At 51.7% G+C, this 13,192-nt stretch overlaps 1 protein-coding gene across 2 annotated transcripts in view; it reads left to right on the forward strand.

Moving 5' to 3' along the window:
• Positions 1–585: 585 nt before the first annotated feature.
• Positions 586–13,192, forward strand: part of SLC7A5 (solute carrier family 7 member 5) — a 32,433-nt gene continuing 19,826 nt past the window's right edge. For both annotated transcript variants that reach the window (XM_064386279.1, XM_064386280.1), the window contains exons 1-2: positions 586–1,358; positions 12,169–12,294. In XM_064386279.1, the coding sequence (XP_064242349.1) occupies positions 770–1,358; positions 12,169–12,294 (715 nt within the window). In that variant the 5' untranslated portion in view covers positions 586–769. The remainder of the gene's footprint in view (positions 1,359–12,168; positions 12,295–13,192) is intronic.

A 13,192-nucleotide genomic window follows, 5' to 3' on the forward strand; every position in this document is an offset into this window, starting at 1 on the left:
ATCATACATACGTGTCTGTATATCCTATATGTCATGTAGATGTGCATGTATGTCCTGTATATCATACATACATGTGTGTATATCCTGTATATCATACATACACGTGTGTATACCCTCTATATCATACATACACGTGTGTATGTCCTGTATATCATACATACATGTGTGTATATCCTGTATATCATACATACACGTGTGTATACCCTCTATATCATACATACACGTGTGTATGTCCTGTATATCATACATACATGTGTGTATATCCTGTATATCATACATACACGTGTGTATACCCTCTATATCATACATACACGTGTGTATGTCCTGTATATCATACATACATGTGTGTATACATGTATACATACACAAGGACCCGCTCTCCTTTCAGGAACTCCTTTCCAGAGCACACAGCGCCCATGCAGGGCAGAGAGGCGCCGCTACCCCCGCTCCCCTGCGGGCACCGCGTGCCACCCGGGGCCGAGCTGCGGGGTGGTGGCACTTTGCCTCCTCCTGTCCCCTTCCGGGGCTCGGGGGCGCTCGGAGGGCCCCGTGCCGAGAGCGCTGCGGGGCGGAGCGGGCACCCAGCGCCTGCCGCGCACCCCGGGGGCGCTGCAGCATCCCCCGCCGCTCCTGCCCTCCTCCTGCCGCTCTCCTCCTCCTCCTCCTCCTCCTCCCCCCGGAAAGCAGCCCGGCCCACCGCCGCCGGAACAAAAGGGGCGGCCGAAGGTGGCGGCGTGGCCGCGCCCGCTGCTCCTGCCGCTCCGCCACCATGTCCGCCAGCGGCGGCAGCTCCCCCGGCAATGCCGTGAAGAAGCGGAGCCCCGCCGGCTCGGCCGCCTCGCTGGCGCAGGAGGACGAGAAGCAGGCGAGGGAGAAGATGCTGGAAGGGGCGCAGGAAAACGGCTGTGCCCGCTCGCCATCGCCCTGCGGCTCGGCGGAGGCGGAGGGGGTGACCCTGAAGCGGAACATCACCCTGCTGAACGGCGTGGCCATCATCGTGGGCACCATCATCGGCTCCGGCATCTTCGTCACCCCCACGGGCGTGCTGCGGGAGGCCGGCTCGCCGGGGCTCTCGCTCGTGGTCTGGGCCGTGTGCGGCGCCTTCTCCATCGTGGGCGCTCTGTGCTACGCCGAGCTCGGCACCACCATCACCAAGTCCGGCGGGGACTACGCCTACATGCTGGAGGTGTACGGCTCCCTGCCCGCCTTCCTCAAGCTCTGGATAGAGCTGCTCATCATCCGGCCCTCCTCGCAGTACATCGTGGCTCTGGTGTTCGCCACCTACCTGCTCAAGCCCATCTTCCCCACCTGTCCCGTGCCCGACGAGGCTGCCAAGCTGGTGGCGTGTCTGTGTGTCCGTAAGTAGCGGCTCGTGGCTCTCAGCTGACGGGCAGGAGGGGTGGATGGGGTTTAGGGGAGGAATTCCTCCCTGGGAAGGTGCGGAGGCCCTGGCACACCGTGCTCAGATCCCTGAAGTGTCCAGCTTGGAGCATCCTGGTCTAGTGGAAGGTGTCCCTGCCCATGGGACGCGATGACCTTTAAATTCCCGTCCCACCCGAGCCATTCCATGACTCAGTGACCCTCTGCAGGTCCCCGCTGTCCTACTCCACGTGGTTCCTCACTCCCCATCACCTTCCCCTGGAGATCTCCACCATCTCTCCTGTGCCACGCTGGCTGCATCCTGGGGGTGTTTTGGCTACTTTGAAATAGCCACAGCAGAGAACGTGTCTCCACCCGTAATAAATCGAGCAGAAAATTGCCCAAATGCCAGCTGTGGGCTAGCGAGGCTCCCTGATTCCCGAGCAGCGTGTGATAAATGCAGCGTGCGTTTTTCCTGGGAGCTGGAATAGGATTCCTTGCGCTTTCCCGCAGGAGCGAGCCCGGGCAGGGTAAAACCCCCTGGTTCCCAGGCTCTGCAGGGCCGTGCGGACGTTGGTGTGCGGCTTTGGGTGAGGATAACAATTATCTGTCAGCAGCAACTGGTGCTGAACCCGCCCCTGAGCTGCGCTGCTTTCAGCACCGGTTGTGACAGGAGGTATTTCCCGGCCGTGTGCGCGCTGATACCGCGCTCAAAACCTGATCTTGTGGGGTTTCTTTTTGCAGAAAACAGTCTGTCTGTCTGTCTGTCTCTGGGCGGTGCCTTGCAGAGAAGTTCAGTCACGATGGAGTGAATTCAGGGCTAGGGATGCCAGCCTGGGCACACAGAGCCCTGCCAGGGCACACAGATCTCTTCTTCTTATTGCCTCTCTGCTCTTTTGGGGTCTGCAGTTTTGCCATTCAAGTCCTATTTTCATCCTATTTTCTGTTTCTTTGATGACTGCAAAGTCACCCCATCCAAATTCCCAGTCCTTTAAATACGGGACCCTGCCCTGCCTTTTCCCTCCTCATTTCCCATTCAATCTGTTCTGCTCCACTGGAATTTAATGCCATTATAAAGATGTTTATTGGGAGAAGATATCATTTTTGTGAGAGCTTTATGAATCATTTATCCACTGTACAAAATCACAGCCAGGTGGTCTCTACATTTTTGCATTTTGAGTGATGAGTAGGAAGCTGCTGGTTGGTGCTGCCCTTTCCTGGGATTGTGTGAGATTCCTTCCCCCTCCGAGGATCTCAGGCATCCCAAAGCTGCAGCACATGGTCGTTATGGGAAGATATATTGTCTGGAAATGTCTCAGAGCCAGCCTGACCCGGGCTTTGGGAGCTAAATTATATGGCTAATTATAGGATTGATAGCAGGCATGGCACGGGGTTGTGCTTTCTTCAGGCAAGATTGAAACTCTGCAGTCCCCAGCTGAATTTTTAGGAATATGAAGGTACCTGGGCAGGCATTGTGGATTTCCACCCAAATTTTTTACAATGTGGAGAATGTTTCTTAGGGAAATCTAACATTTTTTTTAACACAGAAAGCTGTAGGTGGTCAGGGAATAGTCCTGCTCATGGGTGTGTTGCCTTTGGGAAATTTGATTTTCGAGCTTTGCTGCCGGTCTGCACTGTGGTTTCCTCAGGGACACACAGGAGAGGGACAGGGATGCACGTGGCATTTGTGTTCCTTGTTGAAAAACCAGGGAATTAGGATATAATTTAAAGTTTTCTGTCTGCCTTATGGCAAAGTTTTGCCGTGCAAGCACAAATGGAGGAGGCAAAGCCTTTGAGGATGTGTTTCTAACCAAAAGTGACTTTTCATCTTCAGGATCATTCCCAAAAAGGGTTTCTGTTCCCATTTCATTGCTCAAAGCCCAGGGCAGGGTTGAACAGACCTGCCCACCTTGGGATCTGTTCACTGGTGGGGACTTGCAGCACGAAACTCCTTGGAGCCAGCTCTCATTCCTGTTCATGCTCCTCCAAGAAAAGTCTCCAGCCTTCCTTTGGTACCAATTAGGGTTTCCCTGGGGCAGAATTTGTTCTTGAACCTTTCTCCTGGACTGCCAAGGGAAGGGTTGGAGTTCTCCAGATCTGCATCATCCCCATGTGTTTCTCCTTTAAGCTCTGTTTCCCCTTGCACTGCTGGCTCTTGGTTTGTTTATGCTTTGGGTTAAGTTTGGGGTTGTCTCCTTTGCTCCAGGAGGTTTGTTCATCCTGCAGCGCCTTCAGCAGGGCAGCTTTTGGGAACTTTGATTTTTGGAACTTTGAATTTTGGAATCAGCTTTTCATCTCCCCGCTGCCAAAACCACACCGTGACCCAGGAACAATAAATGAAATAAATCTGCTCCGAGGGCTCAGGCAGCCACACAACACTTGTGGGGACTCACAAACAGCTTTGTTCAAACAGAAACTGCCCAGAGAGAGACTTTTTATTCTTTTCAAAAGCTCTGGAGTAGAAAAAAAATGACCTATTTGTGCGTAGGCTGTAGCACATACATGAATGAGTTACCTCAAAACGGGGGAGAGCAGCTTGGGAAGCAGCAGAGGAATTTGGGACCTGGGGCTGGAGCACAGTAGCCAAAATCCAGCCTTGCAGAACAGTCCCAGCTCTATTCCTTGCAAAGTTTGTATCTCCACACAAAATGCACTTGGCTGCACAGTTTGTAGTAAGAGGAGGAATAACTAAAGTTATTTGTTCCTACTTTGCTGCTGCTGAAGGGTTGAATAAATCATGTGTTGTTCAGAGTTTGCCACCATGAACTTCAGCGAGTGAATTAATGCATTAAGAGAATCTAAATCACAGCCTTGAGTGAAAGGAAAAAATGGTTGGAAGAGGGAATTTTGTTCCCCTGGAAGGTGCTGAGGAAAACAAGGTGGGTGGTAAGGAGAATTTACCTACAAATGGGTATTTTCTGCCCTGGAGGTTGTAATCTTCACACAGTTGGTATGCAGGGCTTCTTTCATGGGCACAGGGAGTGCCTGTGGTGGTTGCCACAAATAAAAGCTGGGAATCTACTCCAGGGAAGTCTTCCTGGAGCAGGAGGGGTCAGGCTGTTCATCCTTAATCTGCCTCATTTCATATTCCCCAAAAATTTGGCTGAAGGCTTTGCAGGCTGCAGGTTACTTGGGTGATTCAGAAACTTGAGCATCTCTTTCAGCTGTGAGGTTGGATGGTTGATACTTTAAAACTCATAACACGAAATCCATCTGTGTTTGGTACACAAAAATTGGAAGTTCAGGAAACAGAGTTTGTGCACTTATGTGAAAACCCAGGAATAATTTGAATTCTTTCACTTGTGAGCTCATCTCTAAACCAATTTACCCCTTCTGTAGTGGGTGGAGGGACAGTTATTAGGTGCTAAATTTGCATATTCAATGATTACATTACAATGTCAATATTGGACATGGCAAAGAATTCAACTTTGGATTGTGTGCTCTGTCTCAGGTGTGGGTGGCTCAGGTTTTCTTTCCCTCCTGCTGCCACTTTCGTGAACATTTCTTCAACTTCAAGCTGATAAAACCTGACAAAAATCAGTAAAAATCACCAGTACACCCTGTGTGTTCCAGAGAGGGCTGAGGAATGGAAAGTGTTAAACTGATTTATTAAAGATGCTGTGGCTGTTCCTCATTTCCCACTGTTAATTTGCAGATTTCCTGCTTGCTCAGAGGCACCTTCCCAGGTCTGGGTTGGGGTGCAGTAAATCCATTCCCAGTGCATCAGGGAGACAGGAATGAAGCTGCTGCCAGCCCTGAGCTGGATCTTGGTGTTCCACAAGTGCCTGAGCTGTTCATCCCACACATCCTCACACCCTGAGAGCCACACACAGCTTCCAGAATTCCCTGATTTCCTGACAAGGAAATGTGCTCCACAGTGGAAAACTGGGATTGGACTCGGTAATTAATCCTTGTGGATCCTTTCCAGCTCAGGATATTCTGTTGTTTTCATTTTGTTCTTGCTCCTCACTGTCAGATTCAGTTTGCTTCTGAATCTGTGTCTCGCTTGTTAATTAGATATGCAAATCTGGCACTAATAACCCTAGCACAGCAATATCAAAGCCAGGGAATTTTAATCTTCCTCAAAATTTATCTAAACTTCCTTCACTGCTTCTGAGCTCTGCTGTTGGGCACTCCTCCTGCAGGGCTGGAATTGCAGGGAATGCTGCTGAACTCCTCCTTTGTCTCTTCTGTTTTGAGCAGCCAGAGAGTGGAAGGATGAGCAGCAGGCAGGTCTGAGAGCCCTTGTCCTGTGGAAGAGCCTGACACTCCTGAGAGGAGGAATCCAAGCAAGGGTGGCTGCCAGCTTGTCCAGGAGGGAATATCCAGTGCCAGCATTCCACCCAGAGCTCACAGATCCTGGGGGAAGCAGGAGTGTCTTTATTTGACACCAAGGTTTTGCTGCCAGGCTCAGCTCTTTTACAGGTGTGTGGATTTTCACCTCATCAGATATTAACTGGTGAAAAGCAAACACAAAACACTTCCAGGGCCTGTCTGCCTGAGGTGGGTTCATTCTGCAGCATTGCTGCTTTTAATTAATCAGCCAGGACAAGCTGGCTGTGAAGCTTTGAAGATTTATTCTTCCTCCTCCAGAAAGGTGGATTAAGGGACTAAAGCTCCATCAGCAAATTGCCCTTGTTGGAGTAGAGTAGAAGGAAGGGGTCTGTGGAATCCCTGCTGGATGGCAGAGGCTGCAAGGCTGAGGTTGCTTTTTTAATCTGAGTTTAATTAGAGCAGCAGTAATGAAAACAGGCTCTGACACTCGCAGGACTCTCCAGAAATCAATGAGAGCTTGGAGGGCTCTTGAAACACACAGGGAGCAGCCACTGCAATTCCAGCACCCCTCTCCTGGCTCTCACAACAATTATCCCATTAAATGTTTCTGTGTCTGAATGATTTATGTTATCACTGAGATCCTTCTGAGTCTTTCTCCTCTGGCATGAACAAATTGGGAAGGCTTTTGTGGAAAACCCCTCCAGGGTCAGCCTCATTTAAAGCAGCATCACTTGTTTTGAGTATTCCAAGAGTTCCATAGTCCCAGGGTCAGATGTGGCCACACGTCCAGTCCAAGGGATGGAAAATCCAGGTTTTCCAGCCAGGATACAGAGCTGAATTCCGTGCACATAAGATAGCAGCAGGTGCTGCTCCCTGTTGGGAAGATGCTTCTGTGAAGTGAGCATGGAGCTAGTTTGGGATGGTTAATGTGCTGGGAGTGGGAGAAATAGGGAGAAAGAGCTTTTCCATATCTTTTCTCCCTGTATTTTGTTTGTCTTCCTGAGGTAAAGGGTCCTGTTGGTGGAATTGCTGTGTCATGTCCTCTGGAAACCTTGGCAGTAAATCACAGCCCTCATCCTAAGGAGCCAAAATAGCAACTCCTGCCTCTAGATAGCAGCCACCTCTCCCAACACTGAGGAATTCTTTGGAGTTTTCCTGTGTCAGTGTCCTACTGTTATTGTGGGATAGGGGTGTTGGCCTGTTCAGGGTGCCTGGGTTGTTTGTTGGGACATCCAGAGCTCCTGGCCTCAGTGTGGGTTTGGAGACTCCTTGGTGGGGCAAATTTGCCTTCTCCTTTGGATGCACCCATTCCCTGATTGCTGTTTTGGGAAGAGGAATAAAAGAGAACTGGGAAGCATTGCCAGGGATGTTGATTATTCTAAGTAGATTTTAATAGAGACACATTTGCTCTGGGGCCAGGAGCTTTCCAACAGCCTCATGTGCCCCCAGGCCTTTCCCTTTCCAGGACTGACTGCCCTGGGTGTTAAGTTTCTCCAGGGATTTGTCCTTGCAGAAATATCTGCAAAGATTTTTCCCTCTGCTTTTTCCCTTCCCCACCTTGCAGGGTACAAAAGTCTCCAGTCAATACCTGCCAAGTTGAAATACCCTGAAGCATTTTCTGCCTGTGACCTTGCCTGTCCCATGTTGGAATGTGCAGTTGGAAACAGTCGCCACAGATTTTTGGGAGACACTGTAACATCCCAGCTGCTGGAATACAAAATTGCTGAGGTGTTTTTGCCTTGATGAATTGATTTTCCCATGGGTTTAATCCACTCTGGTCAGTATAACTTAATTTTTCCTTTGTCCTGTGTGGATTAACTGTCACCTGCACTTCATGTGGAGGAAGGGAGCAGCCTTTGCTGTGGGGTGGGGAAAGGAAAGTTCTGAGAGTAATTGTGAGGGAAAATCAACATCACCCAGTGGCAGATGGTAAATGGGAGCATCATCTTACAGTGGCAAGGGCCAGGCATTTTGGAAATGTGAGTTACAGGCAGAGTCGTGAATGATAGAACAGTTCACAGTCCTTGTTTCCTGGCAGGGAAGCTGATGGAGGGGATTTCTCTTCATTTTCCCTTCAATTTCCCTTTATTTCCATAACTTCCCAACCTGCTCTGTGTTATCAGTGGGTCCTGTGATACCACAGACAGGAATCCCATGGGAATTAAGAGCAAGTTAATGAGTTTAGTCCCTTAAAGGCAGCTACTTCCACACATTTATCCATGTTCAGAGGTGTACATGGAATCACACTGCCAGCACCATAGGTCTGGCCCAGGAGGTGAAATTAGGGACAAAAGGGATATTGTGCAAGTGTGTGTGACCCCACAGGCAGCTGTGCCAGTACCTTGGGAATTCATTCCTGTGCTCACTCCAGAGATTTCACCTGCAGAGCTGCTGAGGAGGGTCTTGGGCTGAGCAAGCTCCTGTCACCCCAGGCAGTTCCCTGTGGAATTGGATCTTTGTCCATCTCCCTTATCCTGGGAAAGCTGCAGCTGTGCCTGTGGGACAGGAGTGCTGCCAGGGCTGTTGCATCAGAAGTGGCAGCCCAGGTTCAGCTGTGTCCAGCTCCATTCCCACTGTCTGCTCAGCTCTCCCATCCTGCCTCTCCCTGGACACACAGGAGCTGTTGTTCCGTGGATGTGTTCCAGGTGGGACCGATCCATCTGTCTGTCTGCAGTTTTTCCTGTTGTCCTCTAGGAGTTGTGTCTGGGAAAGAGCTTGGGAGGCAGCTTCAAAGGGATACACCATAAAATGGGAGTTGTGGGTAAAGTCCTGGGTCTGGTGTCACATTAATCAGTTTGTCCTTGTTCCTATCAGGAATGGGGAATTCCCTGCCTGTGCAGGTGAGTGCCAGTGGAGCAGGTTCAGTGAGATGCCTGAATCCAGCAGGGACTGCAGGACAGAGGAGATATTGAAGCCAGACCTGTTGGTGTATTTAGAAACTCGGATTTCCCTCTGTGGTTTGAGTTGCCTTGGAATGAGGCTGGGCTGGAGCAGTCCCTGGGGGGTGAAGGGATGAACAGCACCTGGAGAGCAAAAACCACGATCTGTCCTGCCAGAGTCATGAGTAATTAATAACCCCAGCTAGATTAGGTGTAGGGGAAACTTTTGTTATTGTGAGATTGGAGAGGCACAGGTGCCCAGAGCAGCTGTGGCTGCCCCTGGATCCTGGAAGTGTCCAAGGCTGGAATGGACTTGGAGCAGCCTGGGACAGTGGAAGGTGTCCCTGCCCATGGGATTGGAAAAAGAGGAGGTTTAATATTCCTTCCAACCTAAACCAGTCTGGGATTCTTTGAAAACTCACCCCCTGTCCATCTGCCATCCCTTCAGCTTTCTAACATTTATTATCCCCATTATGTGAAGCTTTGGAGAGGGGCTGCTGGCTCAGCCAGGCCGTGGCACGTCGGGTCACGCTGAAATCCTCGTTCCTCGAACGATTCCCGAGCTCAGCCCTGGTGGGTCACTCCAAAGCTCTGCCTGGCTGCTGGCTGACAGGGGCTGGAGCCTTAGGAAAACACTGCAGGAATTAGGGCAGCACAGCCTGCTCTCTGTGTCAGTGCCCTGATTTGTGGTGGAGCTGTGCAGCTTTGCTGTGTTTTTCCTGGAGTGATTCAGCCGAGGTGAGGGAGCGCTGCCAGGAGGATCCCACGGCCCCTGCCTGCCAGGGCAGAATCTGGGATCAAAGCAGACTTGCTGCCCTAAGAAATCCCAGCCTCCTGAGAAGCTCAGCAGCCACTGGAATTTGTCCTGGAGTTTTATGGAAAAGCTTTCATCCTGTTTGTTGTCTGTAGGATTCTTCCTGATGGGCGAGACTGGGGGATTCAGTGGAGTAACTCCACTGTACTCCTTTAGGAAAGACAAATATTATTGTGAAGTGGGAAGAGCAAAGCAGAGGAAATGTGACTGATGACCATGGCAGAAACTTCCACCTGTTTACTCTCTGATCCCAAAGCGTTTTCCCATTTTTAGGGAGTCTGTTTATCTGGCACTGATGGGGCTTTGGGGCTGAACACAGACACTTGGACCACATAGGAAACTTTTGCCTTTTATTTTCAACACCACCCTCCAGGGGCCTCTGTACAGAACCAGAGCAGGGAAAGCAGCCCCTAAAAATGAGTGTTGAAGTGGGGGTGAAGCAGTTATTGTCACAGACACAGTGTCTAAATGGGGCAGGGAACGTCACTGTCACACCTCTCAGGGCTGTCCTCACCAGGACAGCAGCAGCGTGGTTCTACATGGGTGAGCTCATCCTCCAAATATCCCTCCGTAAACAAGGGCAGATTTATTTTTAGCATAATCGCTGGTCCAAGGGAATCCTGCTCCAGAGCTCGCTGCCCTGAGGATTCACTGGAGGTGCTTTCACTGGCTGAGTTGGGAGTTCTGCTGGGAGACAGTCCCTGTCTTTCCTTGTCCCCTGTAGCACTCTAAGGTCACTTGGTTAAGCTGTGTTTCCTCCTTGCTGCTGTCTGACCGTGTCCCTGTCCCCAGAGGCAGACATGTCCCAGTGTCCCTCTGTGGGGACAGAGCTGTGACCCCACAGGACAGGGCTGCTCCAGGCTGGGAGCCCTCCAGGCCTGTCCCTGTCCCATATCTCCTGGAGGGGCCTGGCGCAGGGACAGTGGTGTGGCACACTGTCACCACAGTCACTCACCCCTGCTCCTGGCCAGAGCCCAGCTCGTGCTGTCCTGTGACCCCAGCACGGCTCTGCTTCCCCAGAAACAGCTCAGGGTCATTTCAGCCACGCGCCCAGAGGGGCTCCAAGGGCACGGTAGCAAATCCCTCTCCAGTCCCTGTTTGCTGCTGGCTGTCACCCCTGTGGGATGGGTTGGATCATGTGCTTTCCTTCCTGACACACGCAGCTCTCACTCCTCCACACTTGAGGTGCTCCTGTGTTGGAATGGCAGCAGATCCTGGAGATGGGAGGGTGGGGCAAGGAACCAATGATCCTGGAAGCTGTTGGATCCTGGGACACTGGCACAGGCTGCCCTGGATCTGTGGCAGTGCCCAAGGCCAGCTTGGAGCAGCCTGGGACAGTGGAAGGTGTGAGAAGGTGTCACTGGATCTGTGAGACCCTTCCAGCCCCACCCACTCTGGGATCAGCTCCGGGCTCTAAAGTGGGCACACAGCTCCAGCTCAAACCTCAGGAGAGGCACTGGGATGTTTTGGGGAGCAGCTTGGCACTGATCAAGAGCTCCTGTGAAAAGGAGCTGCAGGCTCTGGGAAAGCTTTTGCACGGGGGCAGAGGGAGCTGGGAAAGGATCCTGCAGGGCAAAGCCTCCAGCTCCAGGAGGAGGTTTGGGATCTGCTCCTCCCTGAGCTGCTGGTGAGTGCTCAGGCTGGGGCTGGCCAGGGGACAGCCAGGGGGACAGCAAGGGGTCACTGGGCTGGAGGGAGGGCAGCCAGCACGTGGGCACTGTCACCCTCAGTGTGACATTGCCTGTGTCCATAACAAGCAGCAGGCTCTGGGGAGGGAGCAGGGCACCAAAATAGTCAATGATTTGTGAGGGCAGCAGAGCTTTGCCATTATTTGCTCTGCAGCAGGTGAAGCTCAAGCAGGAGCAGAGGCTTTAATCACAGCCTAGTTCAGGCTGTGCTGTGCCTGGCAGGAATGTCACACTGCCAGGAGTGGGATACAGAGGAGCTGGGGGGAAATGTGGCAAAAAAAATACCAGGAATTAATCCCCAGTAGTTGCATTAACCACAGGGCAACTTGTGGGCAGCAGGAGCTTCTCAGCAAGCAAATACTGCTGGGGGGCAGTGCCATGCTGGGAGAGCCTTTCCTGGCTCCCTAGGGAGCCCTGGCACTGCCCCGAGCAGGGATGGGTTTTTCCCCAGCTCCCCTTCCCACCTGCCCCAGTGCCCTGCAGGTTTTTGTTTCTGGCCCAGGGGCAGGGCAGGGCCCTGGTGCTGTGGCCTCAGAGCCTTTGGGGTGCTGCTGTTATAAAATCACCACAGATCAGTCCTGGAGGCTCAGCCTGACATCCCTGAGGGGTTTCCAATACCTGCAGCTCTAAGTTTGGCTGATGGGACAGGCACTTGGGAGCTGGGGGCTGCAGTCAGTCCTTTATTTACAAGTCCTCAGGAGTGTTTTCCAATGGAAAAAGTGGCATTGCCACTTCTGGAGCATGGAGCAGTGCCATTCCATGTCCCAAGGACCACAGGCATTATTCAGATCACTTAGTGCAATTGAGAAGTGTGAGGCTGCAGAGCTCTCAGTGACTTCCTCTTCTGGGACGAGGCTCTGGTTGGTTGTTTTAGCAAAAGGGAATCACTGAATGGTTTGGGTTGGAAGGACCTTGGAGAACATCTCATTCCACCCCCTGCCATGGCAGGGACACTGTCCCAGGGTGCTCCAGGTCCCATCCAAGCTGGCCCAAGGGATCCAGGGGCAGCCACAGCTGCTCTGGGCACCCAGGGCCTCCCCACCCTCACAGGTTGGAGTTCCTTCCATGTATCCCACCTAAAGATTCCCTGTGATTTTTGGCGCATTTGCTGTGTCTCCCTGGGTGCTGACCTTGTCCCTGTGTGTCCCCTCAGTGCTGCTGACAGCTGTGAACTGCTACAGTGTCAAAGCTGCCACCCGTGTGCAGGACGCCTTCGCTGCGGCCAAGCTGCTGGCGCTGGCTCTCATCATCATCCTGGGCTTCGTGCAGCTGGCAAAGGGTGAGTTCTGCTCCTTTTCCTCCTTCTGGGGCTGTGCAGGTAAAGCAGGATGAGGGCCAAAGCCCAGGAGTCCAACCCCAGGTGTTCCAGAGCTTTACAAACCTCCTTGTTCTCTCAGGTGCTTTGGGGATGTTCCCAGCTTTACCAAAGGTTGGGGTTTTGTATTTTATTTGTGGGGTTTTATATTTTATATCACTGCCAGGCTTGATTTCATGCTCCTGAAACCACTTAAAGTCTTTCCCACTTACACAGAGACTGTGGCTTCTCCCTTTGGGATTGAAAATGTTGGTGCTGCTGCACTGGGAAATCTCTTTGTAACATTTTACTCACAGAGAATTATCTGCATGTGCAAACCATGCCCAGTCATCTTAATCCTTCCAGAGACTCCCCCTGCACATTTCCCTTCATCCTGTTCCAGGTGTGCAGTGGCTCAGGCCAGCTCTGGGTCACCCAGGGACACAGAGCCCACGAGGAACAGAGATTGGAGCTCTCAGCTGGCACTGGCACCTGGAAACGGAGATAAAAAAGGGAGGACAAAGCAGATTTTCTGGTGGTTCTGCTGGTTTGCTTCATGCACCCATAAAATCCTCTCAGAGCAGGGAGATGGTTTGTTCCAAACCCATCTGAGTTTGTTCCAAACCTGATTAACTCACAGTTAAACCAAAGTGTGGCTTTTTTGTGCAAGTTTTGTGGGAATAAATGTTTCTTGGGGAACAGTCCTGTCCTTGTTTGCTGAAAGGGGATAAAATCTCCAGGGGCTCCTGTCCCTGCACAGGGTGTGTCTGTGTGTGCTCGTGGGTCTCTAATTCCTGTCTCAGCTCTGGGAGCCAGTGCTGTCTTTGCAGAATTTCTTGCTTTGTCAGAGGTTTTATTTTCTTCCAGCTCAGTGCAGACACTC

The sequence above is a fragment of the Passer domesticus genome, chromosome 12 (assembly GCF_036417665.1).
Source record: "Passer domesticus isolate bPasDom1 chromosome 12, bPasDom1.hap1, whole genome shotgun sequence".
Classification (NCBI taxonomy): domain Eukaryota; kingdom Metazoa; phylum Chordata; class Aves; order Passeriformes; family Passeridae; genus Passer; species Passer domesticus.